The sequence below is a fragment of the Eubalaena glacialis genome, chromosome X (genome assembly GCF_028564815.1).
Source record: "Eubalaena glacialis isolate mEubGla1 chromosome X, mEubGla1.1.hap2.+ XY, whole genome shotgun sequence".
NCBI classification, from domain to species: Eukaryota; Metazoa; Chordata; class Mammalia; order Artiodactyla; family Balaenidae; genus Eubalaena; species Eubalaena glacialis.
This window is the reverse complement of record NC_083736.1, coordinates 65,353,543-65,374,230: the sequence shown is the minus strand read 5'-3', so window position 1 is coordinate 65,374,230 and position 20,688 is coordinate 65,353,543. Positions and strand designations below refer to the sequence as shown.

General features: G+C 38.6%; 1 protein-coding gene and 1 non-coding gene across 16 annotated transcripts in view; both read right to left on the bottom strand.

The window, feature by feature from the left end:
• TAF1 (TATA-box binding protein associated factor 1) overlaps positions 1 to 20,688 on the bottom strand; it is an 82,343-nt gene that overhangs the window by 20,869 nt on the left and 40,786 nt on the right. For 9 of the 15 annotated variants that reach the window (XM_061179339.1, XM_061179331.1, XM_061179325.1 and 6 more), the window contains 2 exons: positions 19,424 to 19,516; positions 19,261 to 19,345 (listed from right to left, as the gene is read on the bottom strand). In XM_061179339.1, the coding sequence (XP_061035322.1) occupies positions 19,261 to 19,345; positions 19,424 to 19,516 (178 nt within the window). The other 6 variants (XM_061179334.1, XM_061179335.1, XM_061179337.1 and 3 more) reach the window with 6 other exon arrangements.
• Positions 16,289 to 16,395, bottom strand: LOC133082846 (U6 spliceosomal RNA). The gene has a single exon (XR_009699062.1). It is a non-coding gene; the product is annotated as a U6 spliceosomal RNA (small nuclear RNA).

Below are 20,688 nucleotides of genomic sequence, written 5' to 3'. Positions count from 1 at the left end.
TTTACTTATGGCTGCATTGGGTCTTCGTTGCTGCACACGGGCAGTGAGCGGGGGCTACTCTTTGTTGTGGTGCGTGGGCTTCTCATTGTGGTGGCTTCTCGCTGCGGAGCACGGGCTCTAGGCGCGCAGGCTTCAGTAGTTGTGGCACGCGGGCTCAGTAGTTGTGGCTCCCGAGCTCTAGAGCACAGGCTCAGTAGTTGTGGCGCACGGGCTTAGCTGCTCCACGGCATGTGGGGTCTTCCTGGACCAGGGCTTGAACCCATGTCCCCTGCATTTGCAGGCGGATTCTCAACCACTGTGCCACCAGGAAAGTCCCTATACCAGAAATTCTTGAATGGAGTGGTAATGAGATCCATGAACCTCCTGAAACTGTAAACAGAATTCTGTATATAATACATATTTTTCTGAGTAGAAGATCCATAGTTTTCCATCAGATTCTCAAAGGGGTCCATAACCATCTGCATAATGCTAAAAATATTGCTCTATATTCTGCAGCAATCAGGTGCTTACTAAAAGTAGGATGATCAGGGCTTCCCTGGTGGCGCAATGGTTGAGAATCCACCTGCAAATGCAGGGAACATGGGTTCAAGCCCTGGTCCAGGAAGACCCCACATGCCGCGGAGCAGCTAAGCCTGTGCGCCACAACTACTGAGCCTGTGCTCTAGAGCTCGCGAGCCACAACTACTGAGCCCACGTGCCACAACTACTGAAGCCTGCACGCCTAGAGCCGATGCTCCGCAATGAGAAGCCACAGCAATGAGAAGCCCGTGCACCGCCATGAAGAGTAGCCCCCGCTCGCCGCAACTAGAGAAAGCCTGTGCACAGCAACGAAGACTCAACGCAGCCAAAAATAAATAAACAAACAAACAAACAAATAAAAGTAGGATGATCAGCTTTAAGTTTCACAGCTTAGGAAGAAAAGAGTCATCCAGTGAAAAGACATACACAGATAACAGGGCCTCTGCGGGAATAATAAAGATACTGTGGCTACTGTGGGGGGAAAAAGAGGAGGCAGAAACTGAATTCCAATTTCCCGGTCCCTAAAGGATTACTATACAGAAAATCAGAATTTATGAAGAGTAATTTCCAGGATGACATGAAAATGAATGTGAAAGATAAAACCATCTATGAATTATCACTGTGCCCTACAGGAGAACAAGTGACCCATTTGCAAAAATGTATGTTTTTCTGAATATATTTTGTTTTTCTTCTCTCTCCTTATTTAGTAAATCATGGCAAAGCAACTGTAAATATCAAAGAAATACATTTATATTTATACTTTGCCTCATTCATAAGGATTGGCAGTAGCCTACAGAATCACATGTAATTCAAATCAAATGTCCTTAAATAGTGATAATTCCAATGACAGCTTTGCAAAGTTGATATTCCACCAAAATCAAAGAAAATTCCTTTTGTCATTTCTAAGTTAATTTCCCTCTTTAGTAATGTCAGGAGAAGAGAAGAAAGTTACAAGCTTTGTGGTTCCAGTTAGAGAGGGAAAACAAGTATTATTGCTATCTAAAAGGTTTCAGAGAAAAATACCAGTTGAGTTGGTGAGCAGTCCTGCGCAACCAAGAGAAGGGGGTTTGTGATCACTCCTAAGCTATTTCCTTTGAGAACATTTCCACAAATACTAAAAATAACCTTCCTCCTAAGAAGATGAGCACTGTGCCAAAACAAGCATAAATTATTATCCTGACAGTGAACGGTGTGGGGGATATGCATGTGTTGCAATGTGAATCATTAAAATTAAAAAATAAAATCTCAGTAGCAGTACAAAGCTTTAAAAAAATCAGTGCCAGATTTAAAAAGAAAAAAAGGAAAAATCTGCACAGCTAATTCCTAAAGAAACTAGAATTACTAAATTCAATTATGCATAGTCCACAGATCCCAAAAAAGATGAGCTTGGGCTCTCCCAATTCTTAGATATTTATCTCAAACTAGGTCCAGAAAAGGTAAAAAGAGAAGTGAATCTAACCTTTCAGACTGTAGCTAGGCTCTTTACATTAGGTATGACATAGATCAAATGCAAATTAAGATGTTTAGTTTCCAAGATAAAAGGTTTGAGCTCTCAAACCATTGTAACAGAACTTTACTCAGAATCTGGACTAGAAACTCAAGAAGCTAGAAAATCCAGAGGGGAACTGGGGTAATAAATCTCACTGGGCATGGGTAGGATTTACATTCAGGACCTACCTCATTAAAAGTCCCAAAGAACGTTAAAATACTTTTTTCCCCCAAATGGACCATTCCATTTAGCAACTTAAAAAATACATATATAGCCTTAGCTAAACACACTCATCTCATATTTCTACAACAATTAGAAAAATAACAATATAGACAATTCAAAACACCTTTTCTTGAAGAATAAAATTTATAACAGCCTAACTCTTCATTTTTAAGTACTTACTGTAAGCCAGGTATAGTGCTAGACTCTGATGATACAAAGATACAAAAATAAAAAACAGAACAAAACAAACAAAAAACAAGAGATAAGTCCTTGTCCTTGATGTCCTTTCACGGCTTCATGGAAGATAAATATACACAAACTCATAATTTCAATAACATACCAAGCACTAAGGGATCGTAGAGAAAGTAGCAACTGTGTCAGAGAATGAGGCAGTGTTAAAGAACACTTCTTTGAAACTGTTTTCATCAGGTCAACAGTGATATGCTAACTGCCAAATCCACTCAATATTTTTCAGACTCAACCCTAGAAGTGCTATGTTACATATGCAATTGACGTTCACTTCTTTTCCTTGAAATTCTCTAAGCCCGAGCTTCTACAGCACCACTCTCCACTTTTTCTTGGTACTGCACCTCTTTCCTTGGCCGTTAGTTCATTCAACAGATATTTACTGAGTGTTTACTATGTGCCAAGCATTATCCTACACACTGGGGATATGAGACAGACATGGTTCCTGCCTCCATGGAGCTTACAGCAATCACTTATTAGATTTAGGCCATTTTTCTTTCTGTGCCCATTTTTCTTTCTATACTCTTCACCTACCTCTACATGATGCCAACTGTAATAGCTTATATAGAATAAACACAGGGAAGTTAACATTGATTTATATCCTTCATGGTAATAAGGTTTTTTTAAAAATTTTTATTTATTTATTTATTTATGGCTGTGTTGGGTTTTCGTTTCTGTGCGAGGGCTTTCTTCTAGTTGTGGCGAGTGGGGGCCACTCTTCATCGCGGTGCGCGGGCCTCTCACTATCGCGGCCTCTCTTGTTGCGGAGCACAGGCCCCAGACGCGCAGGCTCAGTAGTTGTGGCTCACGGGCCCAGCTGCTCCGCGGCATGTGGGATCTTCCCAGACCAGGGCTCGAACCCGTGTCCCCTGCATTGGCAGGCAGATTCTCAACCACTGCGCCACCAGGGAAGCCCGGTAATAAGGTTTTGTTTTGTTTCTCCTGGCACCACAGAAAATACACTGCCTTGACAATACATTACAGAAACTCCTAGGCTGACAGAAAGCCTATTTTTCTACATCTCCTTTATCTTTTAATAAATAATAATTTTTATTTTCCCAAATGCTGTTTTTGGAAATGTGGGCTTTGTTGTAGCCTTAACACTTTCTGGTGCATATTTGTTTTCTAGCATATTATAATATCTCGCTCACCATAAGTACAGGACTTTCAGTGAGATGATGCCTTGTAACAGATTGCTATATCACTATTTACTAGCTCAATACAGTACATAAGAGAAGAGGGCTAGTAACTTATGGACATCTTATGTCTATTCCCTATCAAACTTAAGCAGATAATGAATTCTTGAACAACAAACAAGTATTCTCACAGAAATGAAATGTCAAAAGACAATTATCACTGGGCAATCTCCCTCTACTTCAGCCACAGTATTTATTTATATATACATACACACACACACACATTTTATTGAGGTATAGTTGATTTATATATTAGTTTCAGGTGTATAACATAGTAATTCAAAATTTTTATCGATTATACTCCATTTAATTATAAAATATTGGCTGTATTCCCTGTGCCATACAGTATATCATTGTACCCTTTTTATACATAGTAGCAGCCACAGTATTTTTTTAAAATTGAAGTACAATTGATTTACAATGTTGTGATAGTTTCAGGTGTACAGCAAAGTGATTCCATTATACATCTATATATATCTATTCTTTTCAGATTCTTTTTCATTATAGATTATTACAAGATATTGAATATAGTTCCCTGTACTATACAGTAGGTCCTTGTTGATTATCTATTTTATATACAGTAGTGTGCATCTGTTAATCCCAAACTCCTAATTTATCCCTCCCCCCACCTTCCCCCTTTGGTAATTGTAAATTTGTTTTCTATGTCTGTGAGTCTATTTCTGTTTTGTAAATAAGTTCTTTTGTATCATTTTTTTAGATTCCACATATAAGTGATATCATATGATATTTGTCTTTCTCTGACTTACTACATTTAGTATGATAATCTCCAGGTCCATCCCATGTTGCTACAAATGGCATTACTTCATTCTTTTTTATGGCTGAGTAATATTCAATTGTGTGTATGTATGTGTGTATATATATATTACATCTTCTTTACCCATTCATCTGTTGATGGACATTGCTTCCATGTCTTGGCTATTGTAAATAGTGCTGCTATAAACATTGGGGTGCATGTATCTTTTTTTTTTTTTTCTCGCTGTGCCGTGCAGCATATGGGATCTTAGTTCCCCGACAAGGGATTGAACTCGTGCTCCCTGCAGTGGAAGCATGGAGTCTTAACCACTGGACCACCAGGGAAGCCCCCTTGCATGTATCTTTTTGAATTAGAGTTTTCATCTTTTCCAGATAAACGCCCAGGAGTGGAATTGCTGGATCATATGGTAACTCTATTTTTAGTTTTTTTTAAGGAACCTCCATACTGTTCTCCATAGCAAGCAGCCACAGTATTTTTAAAAGCAAAGTAGAAATCCAATTTAGATTTTTTTTCCAGAAACATTCAAAATGATATTCAGTTCACTCTTTTGCCTTTTTGAGTCACATATGAACAGATTTTACTTAAACAAGATCACATACTTAGATGAATGAAAAATTGTCCATAATATAATGTCAACTGAAAAAAGAAAATTGTAGAACAGAATATATGCTTTCATTTGTCAAAAAAAGAAAAAGTATATGGTGTGTACAGAAAAAGGCCCAGAATGCTTCACACCAAAACTAACACTACTCTGGAGAATGGGATGGGTAAAGGAGAAGGACAGGGAGATTTTTCCTTTTCACTATATACAATTCTATACGGTTTGATATTTTTTAATGCACATGTAACTTTTTTATGATGGAAAATTTTAGTTTAAGTTATATACCTGAATTTTACAGAAATAATTTGGCAAAGATTTTAAAACACTGATAATCTCCAGTGTTGGACAGGCTGTAGGGAAACAGGCATTCTCCTTCACTGTTATTTTTATTATAAACAGGTACGGCCCTTTTGGAACACAATTTTAGAACATCTATCAAAATTTCCTACAAAAATATTCCTACAAATGTGCAAGGATATCAATTATGATATATATATATATTTATGCTATGGAATACATTAAAAAGAATGATAGAGATCTCTATGTACTAACAATAAAACAGGATCAGTAAAGATGTCAATTCTCCCCAAATTGATCTATAGGTTTAACTCAATTCCTATCAAAATCCCAGCAAGACTTTTTTGTAGATATAGACAAGATTCTTCTAAAATTTACGTGGAAAGGCAAAAGAATAAGAAAACAATTTAGAAAAAGAATAAAGTGAAAGGAATCACTCTACCTGATGATAAGACTTACTACATAGCTACAGTAATCACGGCAATGTGCAGAGGGACAGATACATAGGTCAGCAGAACAAAGTAAACCCAGAAACAGACCTACACATTTAACTGATTTTTTACAAAGGTGCTCACAGCAACTCACTGGAGTAAGAACAGTCTTCTCAACAAACAATAATGGAACAACTGGACATCCACAGGCAAAAAGAAAATGAACCTCAACCTAAATCTCATGCCATATATAAAAATAAATTCAAAATGGGTCATGGGGCTTCCCTGGTGGCACAGTGGTTAAGAATCTGCCTGCCAATGCAGGGGACACGGGTTCAAGCCCTGGTCCGGGAAGTTTCCACATGCCGTGGAGCAACTAAGCCCATGCGCCACAACTACTGAGCCTGCGCTCTAGAGCCCGTGAGCCACAACTACTGAGCCTGTGCTCTAGAGCTCGTGAGCCACAACTACTGAGCCTGCGTGCCACAACTACTGAAGCCTGCGTGCTGCAACTACTGAAGCCCGTGAGCCTAGAGCCTGTGCTCCACCAACAAGAGAAGCCACTGCAATGAGAAGCCCGCGCACCGTAACGAAAGAGTAGCCCCCGCTTGCCGCAACTAGAGAAAGCCCACGAGAAGCAATGCAGACCCAATGCAGCCAAAAAAAAAAAATCATATATCTAATCATATATCTAATAAAGGGCGTACCTATAAAGAACCCTCAAAACTCATTAATCATAAGAAAACAACGCAATTAAAACCAGGGCAAAGAAATGAACAGACACTTCACCAAAGAAAATATATGGATGGCAAATAATCACATGAAAAGATGTTTAACATCAACAGCCATTAGGGGAATGCAAAGTAAAAACACAATGAGATAGATGAATGAACACAATTTTTTAAAATAGTGGTAATACTAAATACTGCAGAGAAACGATGATTCATACATTGTTGGTGGGAATGTAAAGTGGTATGGGCACTCTGGAAGAGTACAGCAGTTTCTCACAAGACCACACATACATCTACCATCATATTCTTAAGCATTTATCCCAGAGAAATGAAAATTTATATTCACACAAAATCCTGTACACTAATGTTCACAGCAGCTTTATTCATAATAGCAAAATACTGGAAAACTGAATGTCTTTCAATGATTGAATGGCTGAACAAACTCTAGTGAGATGGAACACTACTCAACAATTTAAAAAATGAACTACTGACACATACAATAATTTGGATGGATCTCAAGAGATTTAGTGAAAAAAATCAATCTCAAAAATATTATATTATTCTTTATATAACATGCTCAAGTTTCAAAACTATAGAGACGGAGAAGAGCAAAGAGGTTGCCAGGGAACAAGGAGAACGGTGGGTGCACGTGGAGGGACATGGAGGCAAAGGGGTGGTAGCGTCAGGGAGTTCTTTTGTGATGACAGACCAGTTCTAAACCTTGATGGTGGTGGTGGTGGTGTGATGGCATAAAACTGCATAGAACTATACACACGCACAAATGAATATAGATTTTTTTTAAAGGTGCAAATTGAATAAGGTCTGTAATCTAGTTAATGGTAATGCATCAATATCAATTTCCTGATTTTGATATTGAACCACAGCTATGTAAGATGTCACCATTGGAGGAAGGTGGGTGAAGGGTATATAGGACTCTACACTATTTTTGTAATTTCTTGAGTCTAAAATTATTTCAAAATGGAAGCTTAAAAAAGAGGATCAGGATATATTCATGAGCAAAGAGAGCAAATTACAGAATAATTATCTATAAAAATGACAATTTTTGTAAAAAAACCCCAAAGTTAAAAACTATTTATGTGTAATTACTTAACATGTTTTGTATAAGTACAGAAAAAAGTATAGACGGATATACGCCAAACTGTTACCTCTAGGGAATAAAACTATGGGAGGTAGGAGCGGGAGCGCAGGAACAAGTGTTTGGTTTTTTTTTTTTCCCAGGAGAAGGATGGATTTACCACTTGCAGCAAGTAAGGAGAACACTGGGGATCTTCCCCAAAGCAGTGTCTCCGGAAGAAGCTTTAATATTTAATTCTATCTATTTCTGTATTGTTTGACCTTTTTGTAAGTATGAATTATTAAAGAGGTCTATCTGACAGGAATGTGAATGATAGGTTAGAAAGAGATAAGTCTAAAGGCTGGGACACTGGCCAGGTGACTACTTATTGTAATAATCTAGGCAAAATATAATGAGGGTTTTAGTGATATGCTGGAAGTTGGGGATTTATTCAAGGGAAAGAATCAAAAATAACTCTGAGGTTTCCAGATGTAGCTACTCAGTGATGCTAGTACCCCATTCAACCCAGATTGGAAACAGTAAAGGAGTGAGTCAAGTAAAGGACAGAGGGAGAAAACTGGAATAGAGAAAGGTTGGAAGAACACTCAGTTTGAAGCATGTTTCAAGTTCCACTGGGACATCCAACAGGAAATGTTCAGCAGGTGGTTGGGATATATATAGATCTTTCCCCAGAATAGAGTTGAGAGTCATCAGGGAAGAGGTAGTAATTAAAGTTGTAGGAACAGGCAGAAGAACGTTCAGTAAAGGAGATTGAAAAGGAATGGTCAAAGAGGTAGGAGGAAAGTAAGAGCTGAAAGTTGTTATGAAGCCAATCATACTACAGTTTCAAGGAAGAAATGGTCAGTAATGTCAAATACTGGGGTGAGGTCAAGATAAGGACTTGAAAAGTGCCCACTATACCAGGCAATTATGTAATACTGTTCACTTGGTATGCCGGGCAGGGTAGAACCAGATTAAAGCTAAGTGAGGCATGAATGGCAGGTAAAGAATAGGAGACGTTACATATTCGTTTAAAAGAAAAAAGAAAAGAAAAGACAAAAAAAGAAATCCTCATCCATGCTACAACATGGATGGTTGAACCTTGGAAACATTATGCAAAGTGAAATACAAGCCAGACACAAAAGGACAAATATTCTATGTACTGTATGATTCCATTCATACGAGGTACCTAGAAGAGGCAAATTCACAGACAGAAAGTAGAATAGAGGTTACCAAGAACTGGGGGAATGGGAGAATGTGGTTACTGTTTAATGGGTACTGAGTTTCTGTCTGGGATGATGAAAAGGTTCTGGAAATTGATAGTGGTGATGGTTGCACAACACTGTGAGTGTATTTAATGCCACTGAATTGTAAACTTAAAAATGGTTAAAAAAGGTAAATTGTTATGTTGTGTAGATTTTACCATTTTTACGATCAAAAGAGATTTTATTCTCTCCAATGATGTGAAAGACTTAACCTGTATGTAGGAATACTTATATCTTGGCCCCAATCTAAGGAGAGTCATTGACAGAAAAAAACAACGAACCTTAATATTTATTAATGGCCAAACTTACAGAGTAGTCTCAAGGACAGACTTAGCAACTAGTATACAGAAATACTTTAAGCATTATATTAACCTATGAACAATACTATTCTTCAAACTGATTGAAACCTTTAGATTTAATAATCACTTTGGGGGCGGGGAGCACATGTACAACAGTAGCAAAACTTTTAAATTAACTAGGAATAGGGACTTCCCTGGTGGCGCAGTGGTTAAGAATCCTCCTGCCAATGCAGGGGAAACGGGTTCGATCCCTGGTCCGGGAAGATCCCACATGCCGTGGAGCAACTAAGCCCGTGCGCCACGACTACTGAGCCCACGCACCGCAACTACTGAAGCCCACGCGCCTAGAGCCCATGCTCTGCAACGAGAAGCCACTGCAATGAGAAGTCCGCGCACCACAACGAAGAGTAGCCCCTGCTCGCTGCAACTAGAGAAAGCCCACGTGCAGCAACGAAGACCCAACACAGCCAAAATTAAAATAAATTTATAAATTAATTAATTAATTAATTAACTAGGGAAAAACTCAACAAGAAAAAAGTCGATGCTCAATAGCAACAAAAACTATAAAACATATAGAAATAAACAAAAGATGCTTAGAAATTATACAAAAAACCTAGAAGTTTTTGTTGCAGGAGGTAAAAGAAAATGTGAACAAATGAAGAAACATGAGCTCCTAGATGAAGAAACGTATTATTATAAAGATATACACTCTCTTCAAATTAATCCACAAATTAAAATGTCAGTATTATCTACCTACCTACCTATCTATTTATGGACAAGATAGAATCTAACAAAAATGATCCTAGAGTGTATTTAGGATACTTGGGTGAAGATAGTCCAGCAGAGGAATTTAAAATGATAAAGTCTGAATGATGATCACAGTGATACTGTCTGGTGGTAACAGTGCAGATTGGATAAACAAACACATAAAACAAAATAGAAGGCTCCAAAATAGGTTCAAGAATATATATAAGAATTTAGTATATGATAAAGGTGGTATTTTGTACTAATGTAGAAAAGGATAGTCTATTCCATAAATACAACTTGGACACTGGCTAATCCTTTGGAAGAGAAAATAAGTTAGATATTTACCTTATGCCTTAGATTCTATTTATAAAATTCAATAAACATTCAAACGTTTAAAATGTTATATGTATTAGAAAAAAATACAGCTGGATATCTTGGGGGTAGGGAAGGTCTCTTAAACAATTATACCAAAGATAGAAATCATAAAGGCAAAGACTGATAAATGTAACTACATAAAAATGAAGTTTCTATATGTCAGAAAATACCATAAACCTAAAAGACCTCTGGGCATGATAGAGTAACTGCTATTGGACTAGTCTTCCCACTGTAACCAGAAAACTGGAAAAAACATATGAAACAACTGTTTCCAACCAGGAAGTATAGGACTGTGATTCTTGGGAGAAAGGAAATAAAGGAAGTGAGCCCTACAATTGTCCTTGGCTTTCTGCTGAACCCAAGAAAAGCACAGCAGTCTCGCTAAGCCATAGAGCCAGATAGTGGAGTCTGAGGAGGCTAAAACAGCTGTAAATTGCAGGACAGATCTGGAGAGAAGAGAACTCCACAGAAAAATAACCTAAGATCTTCAGAAAGGCTCTCTTGAGTCTTCAGCTGAATACTAAGCTGCACATGTACATGACGAAACTCCGGAAAGAGTCCTATAAGCAGAACAACTATTAGAGCTCACACAGGGTTGGGAATTACTCAAACAAAAGTGTAGGAAAAAACTACCCTAGAGATTTTTTGGGTAAATTTATTTTTTATCTAATCTAGATTGTAGGGTCCTATTGAGCATTCTAAAACGTCAGGCGCTCAGATTTTATGATATATCATCTACTTATCGTAGGTAAGATGGCTTCTTCTTGGAGTTGACTTTTTGGTTTGAAGAACACCGGAGAAGGAACTTGCTAGGAAAGTCTTTGGGAAAAGGGATTTCGTCATGAATAGCTCGGCACCATCTATAGGTACAGACTATGCAGTTTACCTTAAATTTAAATCAAACGTTAAGTATTAAGGCCTCTGCCAACTACTTAAGACTTTGTGGCTTTGTTAAGACCAGTAAAAAATGTGGGCTGTGTTTTTCAGACAGGATTTCTTTATCTGTATGACTCTCTCACTGACATGGAATGTTGTGTGCCTTTTAAGACTATTGCAAATAGTTCCAATCCCAAGTTTTGGGTTTCCTTGATTATTAACGTTCCTTCAAATGTAATTTGAACATGAACAGAGGCTCTGAGATTGATTCAGTACCTATGTGGTATCTGGAAGGCCTAAAGGCCTAAACTCCGATATCAGTGTGCAGTCCATCACCACCACCTCAAGTACAAGACTGTGTCCTCCAATGTGTACTGCATACTTCCAGGTGCAGTTTCATCTGGAGTATTACTTATCTTCCACTTGTTGCCCGATGATAACCTTAGTGTTAAGCATTCTAGCTATGTACAATATAGCTCATGTGTCATATACATGATAATACGGGATAAGTCAATGAAGGTATATAAAATGCTATGGAAATACACCACTATGCAGTGTGATATTATGTGTGAAGGATCTGAATGGAAAGAGTCAAAATAATGTTAACTAGAGATACCATTCTACTAATTTTGGTTAGTAAAATTTTTTGAAATAAAAATTTTAAAGCAGGGAATAGATTCCACATGGACTTTGTTACTGTTAATTAGAAACAGAGGCAGGTTTGTATCTGGCCAAACCAACACAGTTTTAAACAAAAGTATTATTTTGTGTATAGTACCTGATGGTAGGAAACATCTCATATGTGCCTTCAACTCCATGATGGGTGTCCTTTTAGTATAAAAAATGTGACATTTCTTATCTCATGACACCACTTACCCTTACAGCCCTATTCAGAGGTTTCTTACACTCTCACCCACTGGTTAAGGATGGGGGGAAGACAGCCTTCCAGGCTGTCCACTGCTGCTAACAAATTATTATTTACTTCCCCTTGGGGAAAAGAAAAAAATCCCTCCTACTTTGAGGCTTGTTCTCTACTATGCCAGAGGTTGAAAACCAGCTGCCTTGGAGCCAGATTTGGCCTGCAGATAGATGTTTTTATCTGGCTTGCACAGTTAAAAAAAAATTTTTTAACTATTTGCAAATATGTAAAAATTGGGAAATGTCATACACACACAAATCCAGATTTTCAGCTTCTCCTGAAAAATTAAGATACCTAGTGACGCTGGATACTCATCTCCTTAGGAAAACAATCAGATGTAGTAAAGTACAAGCCTCTTTAGATGGAATATGTACTCTTCCAGTTTACCACAATCCACACCTGGCCCACCTCACTCATTTACATTACTTGCCTGGCCCCTACAGGCCACCTGAGTCTGAGATCTTTGCTCTTCACCTTTACTCACCATCATTAACCTACTCACATTCACCAAGGACTTGCACACCTGGCACAATCTTCTTGGCTCCAAATCCCTCCCCATCATGGTGGGTTACTCTAATGTTCACATGTACCACCCATCCAAAATCCTTGCAAATCTTCATGCCAATGGTTCGCACCTCCACTCCAGCCAAGCATATCCACGACTATATCCAGAATGTTGCCTTTACTAAAAACTGCTTCACCTTTGAAAGTTTCAATGCCAACATACTACACCTCCTTATCACAGCCTTGTATCTGTCCAGTTTTTTCATTCTCTCTCTGATCTCAAGGAAACTTGCATCCCCATTAACTCCTGTCTCTATCAAGCCTCTCCTGGCTTTAGTTCAAAAACTAAGGCAATGTGTAGCAGTATACTGAAGAAAGCTATAGGATCACTGTCATTTATCTTTCTTCATCAGCAGTTTTACTTGAAGATAGAGGTGAGGGTGGGGGTGGGGGAGGGGGAGGATATAAAATAATTTGGTAAGAAATTTGAAACATGTTAAAGTACAAAGAGATTTCGCCTAATACAAAATCAGTATAAATTTAAAAGATAAAACATGAATTGCCAAAGAAATTTCAAGCTTTTGTAGAGCTCCTTTGGGATACTCCCCCCAAACTAGAGGCTACGTAGTCATAATCCTCTGCTATAAAGGGACCTTTGGTGACAAAGTTTGAGAAGCTCAACCATCAACTTTTTTTTTCTTGCTAACACTGTCAATTCCCGATCTTTGCGACACATCCAGAAACAAAATCCCAATCCTGAATCAATTCTACCATCTGCCTTGTTTCCACATGTGGTTTGATGAGCACTGACAAGTTACCCAACTGTGCCAATTGATGCTGTTATAAAAATGAATGATCTCCAACTTCAGCTGGACCCTCAAAGGCTGCTCAATATTTCTGAAATGTCTCTAAGTCAGCTCCTTTTCAAATTTCCTACAACAGATAATTCAAACCCTTATCTACATTTCTCTTCAAATTCTCTCTCCCACCATCTCACCCACTCTTAGCAAAAGACCCCGTTTGCTACTTTGCAGAGAAAATGAGAGGCTACTGGGCAGAAACTTTCTCAATGTTTATATTCCCATTCTCATAGGGATGCTATCTTATATTCTTAATTTTCTTCTCTTTCACCTATACAAACGTCCCCTCTGTCCAACTGCCTTCGTCCCCTCCAAAACATTGATTACAGTCTTCCATCTTCCCTTCACGGGCAAATTTCAGTCTCCACTTAATTCTCACTCATTTATATCCTCTGTAGTCTGGCTTTTGATTCTACCACTGCACTGAAATAGCTCTTCTAATGACCGTTCTCTTTGGTCTTCTCCGTAGCACTTGACCTGTTGGCCATTTTCCTCTTCTCTTGGTTTCCAGGACATTACTCTCTTCTGGTTTTCCTTCTTTCATTCTGGTCACTCCTCAGTATTCTCCACCTGATCCCTTAAATGTTGATTTGGTATTTGTCGAGTATATTCTCATCCTACATTCTCTCTTAACAGTGGTTCTTAACTTTTTTGGGTCACATACAACTTTGGTAATATCATAAAGCTATGGTCTGAAAAACATACAACCATATTTCACCTACAGCATCAGGGGGTTCAAGGAATGTACCCTACTCCCTATTTGAGCTCATCCATTTATATTTTTATATGCTGATGATTTGAAAAAAATATCCATATGTACAAATAGTACAGACTTCTCTTCTGAGCTTTGGACCTCTATATAGCTAACTACGTACCGAAAGTCTTCACTTGGATGTCCTATCTCAATACAACATAGCCCAAATTGAACTCTACCACTTTTCTCCAAAACCACTCCTCCTGTATTTCCTATTATAGTCAGCCCTCTGTATCCACAGGTTCTGCAACCATGGAAATCAACCAACTGTAGATTGAAAATATTTGCAAAAAAAAATTCCAGAAAGTTCCAAAGAGCAAAACTTGATTTTTCTGCACACTGGCAACTATTTACATTGTATTTATAACTACTTACACAGCATTTACATTGTATTGGGTATTGTAGGTAATCTAGAGATGATTTAAAGTATATGGAAGGATGTGTGTAGGTTATATGCAAATACTATGCCATTTTATATAAGTGAATTGAGCATCTGTAGATTTTGGTATCCATGGGAGTCACGGAACCAATCCCCTGCAGATATCGAGGGACAACTGTATTAGTCAATGGCACCACCAGTTTGCCCAAGTCAGAATTCTGAATGTCATCTGACTTATCCATCCTTCCAAAAAACGGAAATTTCTTTATTTTTAATTACAAAAGTATTTCATGCTCAATTAAAAAAATTCAAACACCTAAGTACAAAAAAGTATAAAGTGAAGATTATCCTCCACCTCTCCCTTTAGTAATTCTACTCTGTGACAACAATTGAACAAAATACTGACTGAGCCCTTTAGATGGGGGATGTGCTCTCCAGTTCATCCATTCCTACTGAGCCTGTTCTACTCATTTATGTTACCTGTCTGGCCTCCATAGGATCTGAATTTGCAACTCCTTCTGTAAATACTGTTGAGTGATCTAGTTTTCAACAGTACATATCTTGGATATATTTTGATATCAGCATATGTAAGGTACAGCTTTATTTGTTAGCTAATCTACCATTCTGATGGCTAAACAGTATTCCGTCATACAGATGTACCGTAATTTAACCAATTTCCTATTGTTGGATATTTAGAATGCTCCTATATTTTTGCAATTACAAACAATGTTGCAATTACAAACATATGTACATTTGTACGTATGCCTTTGCAAACCTGTATGGAGTATTCCTTTGAGATGAACTTGCTTAGTCAAAGGGAATACACATTTCTAGTCCTCTAAAAAGTTTGTACTGATTTATGTTCTCACCAAGAGCATAAGAGTACTTGGCATCATTTTGAATTCTCCCTGTCCTTTACCCATACCCTCAACTTCCAACCATTTATAAAGGTATCAATCCTACTTCCTCAATATCTCTACCATCTGTCCCCATCTTTCCATTCTTATTGCTACTTAACTTAGTTCAAGCTCTCAGTACTTTTGACTTGGACTGTTGTCAATAGTTTCTTTACTGGTCTCCATATTTCATTTCCCCTCCTATCTATTCTTCATATAGCTTCCAGAATGATCTTACTAAAATACCTGTTATGGTGGTCTGTCCTTTTAAAGGCATACTAGGCCTTTCATTACTTGGCCCCATCTAACTTTAAAAACTAATCTCTTAACACCAAAACTAGCTCCCACTTTGCACCCTAGCCAAACTCAACTATTTGCACTGCCCTATCCAAGGCACTCTCATCTTTTTAGCATTTGCACTCTCTACCTGGAACTTCTTCCCCACCCCTCTCCACTTGACTATTTGCTTGGCACAGCAGGTGCTCACTAAAGAATTAGCTACAATAATCGTCATCCTTCAAAATTTAGCTCAAAAATCACCTCCTCATGAAAGAGTTTCCTGCCTTCCATACCAGTAGAAAACTTGGAAAACATACAAAAGATGAAAATGAAGGCAACCGTAACCTTACATCTCAGAAATAATCACTTATCACCAGCACGTCTTTTTTCTATGTATCTTTTCTTAAAAGCATAACTGAGATGACATAAAGTTATGTGTTCTGCTTTTCTCACTTAACATTCTAAGCACTTTTGTCATTAGTTTTTTTTTTTTAACACCTTTATTGGAGTATAATTGCTTTACAATGGTGTGTTAGTTTCTGCTTTATAACAAAAAAATATGGAACGCTTCACGAATTTGCGTGTCATCCTTGCGCACGGGCCATGCTAATCTTCACTGTATCGTTCCAATTTTAGTATATGTGCTGCCAAAGTGAGCACTGTCATTAGTTTTTAAAATAAGCTTTCAATCTTTACACAGCAATCCATCATACAGGTGGCACAATAACTAGTCATTCCCTTTACATTAACCGTTCAGGTTATTTCTAATTAATATAAATGACATTATCATGAACAGCTTTGTCTATACCTCTGATTAGGATAGATTATCCTACCACATGCTAAGCACTTACATGCATTATTTTATTTAATCCTCACGATAGCCCTCTGAGGAGGGTATTATTATTTTCCCCATTTTACAGAAAAGAAAGCAGAGTCTAAGTTACTTGTCCAAAGTCACAGTGCTATGAAGTGGTGGGGCCAATATTCAAATTCAAGTCTACCTGACTATGAAGTCTGTTCACTTAACTATTTTTAAGTCTCAATGCTGTCAAAGAGCTTTCTAAAAATGTCTAACAATGTTACACTGCCAACAGCATATGTGAGAGTACCTGTCTCACTAGCATTTTGAATACTTCCATTAAAAAAGAAATTGAAAAAAAAAAAGAGAAATTGAGCTCATCTAATAGGCAAAAAAATGGTCTGTTTCAATTTGCATTTCTTTGATTACTAGGTACAACTGAATATTCATTTTCATTTGGTATTTAATTTTTGTCTTCTGTGATTTGTCCATCTGCCCTCTTCTCATTTCAATTAGCATCTTCTGGGTTTTTCTTGTTGCCTTACATAAGCTCCTCATAAATCTGCCCTCTATCTTCAGGCAGCCATTACCAGGCCAAGCGTCCTCTCTGTAACACTCTTACTTGCTTATTACTTGTTATACTCATTTTTAGACACCTGTGAGCCTGCCAACTTCTATTACCAGAATTTTGGCTGATTAGCTTTAGGTGCTTTCAGGAGACAATAATGGAGAAATAAATGACCTGACAGAAGTCATTTCCACTTTCCAATCAGCAATAAGAAGGGCACAAGGGACGACGCAGATTCTTTTAACGCAACCCAGACGGAACAAAAGTGGAAGGCTCATCTCCTACAACTTCTCTTTTTTTTTTTTTAAATTTATTTATTTTATTTATTTATTTTTGGCTGTGTTGGGTCATCGCTGCTGCGCGCGGGTTTTTCTCTAGTTGCGGCGAGCAGGGGCTACTCTTCGTTGCGGTGCACGGGCTTCTCATTGCGGTGGCTTCTCTTGTTGCGGAGCACGGGCTCTAGGCATGTGGGCTTCAGTAGTTGTGGCTCACGGGCTCTAGAGCACAGGCTCAGTAGTTGTGGCGCACGGGCTTAGTTGCTCCGCGGCATGTGGGATCTTCCCGGACCAGGGATCAAACCTGTGTCCCCTGCGTTGGCAGGCGGATTCTCAACCACTGCACCACCAGGGAAGCCCTCCTACCACTTCTCTTAATGAAATATACAGGTTCTAATCAAGTACAGTTCCTTGAACTTGCCCTGTTCTTTCATTCCTCCATGATATTCTATTCTCTATACCCAGAATACCCATTTCCTCATCTGTCTTTCTGGTTGTCCCCTCCGTCACCTCCTTTTTCTAATTCTCTGTCCCTTCTATCTGGCAAACTTAACAGCCACACTACTTGGGTTCCTGAATATTGTGCAGAAAAGTCATACAATCAGGTGGATTTTTAGCTGAGACCTCAGTATGCTAGGCAATTCTCTCAAATACCCTTAGCTCCCTCTTCTGTTTTGCTTCAGGAGTTATTTGGGATTGTCATTTTGCTGCCTAATTCTTTCAACGTTTTTCCATTTAGGATAATGTAAAAGCTCTTAAGTATGACACACGGCATACACTAGGCCCTCTTATGATTTGACACCTGTCTACTTCTCTATATATAACCAGTCATTCATCAACATGTACACTTAACTGCAACCACAATAACTTGTTTCTTAAACCCAAGATGTAATTTCAGGTCTCTGTGCCTTCATATATTGCTCTTCTCCCTGCCTAGAACGCTTTCTCCTCACTTTTTGGTTAGCAAACTCCATTGATCTTTAGAACTCAGCTTAAGAAAACTCTCTTCCAGAAAGCTTCCTCTAATCCCACTCTGATTTAGATATCCTGTTTCTGTTTTCCTTTGGCACTCTGTGAATGCACCTAGCATAATACTTAAGTTCTGTAATTTTTCTTTTCTGTTTTCCCAACTAATCTATAACCAATTTGGAGGCAGAGAACATATCTAATTTGACTTTATATTTGTAACATCTATCAGTGCCAGCACATATTAGGTGCTCAACTGATGTTCACTTAAGTGAGCCATTCAAAACTGAACTGTATTAACTTGTTTATGAAGCCTTCCCTAACCCTTAGGTGAAGGTGCTCCTTCCTCTCCTCTAGGGCACTTTGTACATCCTTCTAATATAGCCCTTGCCAAGCTGCATTTTAACTGTTTCTCTTCACTGACATGAGGACAATGATGTCTTTCCCACTGGTAGATTAAGTAGCTAGCACAGCACCTGAGATACATTATTCAATCATTTCATATATTGAGCAAAAACTCCATGCTCTGAGGAAGCACACCATGGTCTATATTTAACACATTTCCCTAAGCTCCATCTAAGGGCCTGGGGCATAGGTGAGTTTTCACATCTCATGGAAAGCAGTGATGGCCCAAAGTAATATCCATTTGATTTTTATTCTCATCTCATTTTTCGGTGCTTTCCAAAGTTTAGAAAATAAATATACGTTGTTTTTTCATCATTAAACGTTATTAGCAAACTTTACAGAACACACTAAAGTACATGCCTGTTTTAAAAAAAAAAATGCAGAGTAAGTCACATGACTGATTCTGCTGACTACCATGGCTCAAGCCTGCTTTATGCACTTAAATTTTAATAATGCTAACTAATGTTGGATGGATATATTGATGGAAAGAGAAAAAAAGGAGAAATACCCACCATTGTATTTAACACTGTTGGCCAGAATAAGGTTGACATCGTCTAGAAAGCTCTCCCGACTCTGATACTTGTGCTTGGAGATATTCTGTGATTAAAAGAATCAGGGACTCAGATACACAAAGTTACTTGATTCCCAAAAGACATTTTAGACCAAATCACTCACCTTACGTATGGTCTCTAAATCCATTGGACTGACAATCACTTTGTAATAATCTGGAACAAACTTCTTATTAACTGGGTGATGAAATGGCCAAGACTAGCAAAAAGAAAGCATGAGAAATTAAATGGAAACCATTCTTTATACCAGAGATTCTCAAACTTCACTGGGTCACAAATATTCTTAAGACTCCGACAAAAGCTATGGACCCTTTTCCCAGAAAGACACATAATCATACAAAACTTTGCATATAATTTAAGGGGATTCCTTTATGGGTTCCTGTGCCCTGGTAGGGTAAGGATCCCTGCTCTATATTCACAATTAAAATCTCTCATTCCCTTGTCCCATGCAGAAGGTTTACACCAGGGGTCCCCAACCCCTAGGCCATGGACCGGTACCGGCCCGTGGCCTGTTAGGAACCGGGCCGCACAGCAAGAGGTGAGCGTCGGGCAGGCGAGCGAGCAAGTGAAGCTTCATCTGTATTTACAGCCACTCCCCATCGCTCGCATTACCGCCTGAGCTCCGACTCCTGTCAGATCAGCAGCGGCATCAGATTCTCACAGGAGCATGAACCCTACTGTGAACTGCGCATGTGAGGGATCTAGGTTGCATGCTCCTTATGAGAATCTAATGCCTGATGATCTGAGGTGGAGCTGAGGTGATGATGCTAGCGCTGGGGAGTGGCTGCAAATACAGATTAGCAGATGATAATTAATGATAATTAGCAGAGAGGTTTGACTGCACAGAGACCATAATAAATCAACTGCTTGCAGACGCATATCAAAACCCTATCAGTGAGTGGCAAGTGAAAACAAGCTCAGGCCTCCCACTGATTCTGCATCATGGTGAGTTGTGTAATTATTTAATTATACATTACAATGTAATAATAATAAAGTACACAATAAATGTAATGCGCTTGAATCATCCTGAAACCGTCCCCCACCCACCATCCGTGGAAAAATTGTCTTCCACAAAACCGGTCCCTGGTGCCAAAAAGGTTGGGGACCTCTGGTTTATAGCGTTACTGCATACACAACATATGCCTACAACACAAAAGGAAACTCAGTTCAGAATTCCCTAGGGAGGATCATTACAACAAAATGATACACAGAATCAACACGGTACCCCTGCCATAAAGTTGCAAGACAAAAAATGAAACAAAAAACAACAAACGCGGGACTTCCCTGGTGGCACAGTGGTTAAGAATCCGCCTGCCAATGCAGGAGACATGGGTTCGAGCCCTGGTCTGGGAAGATCCCACATGCCTCGGA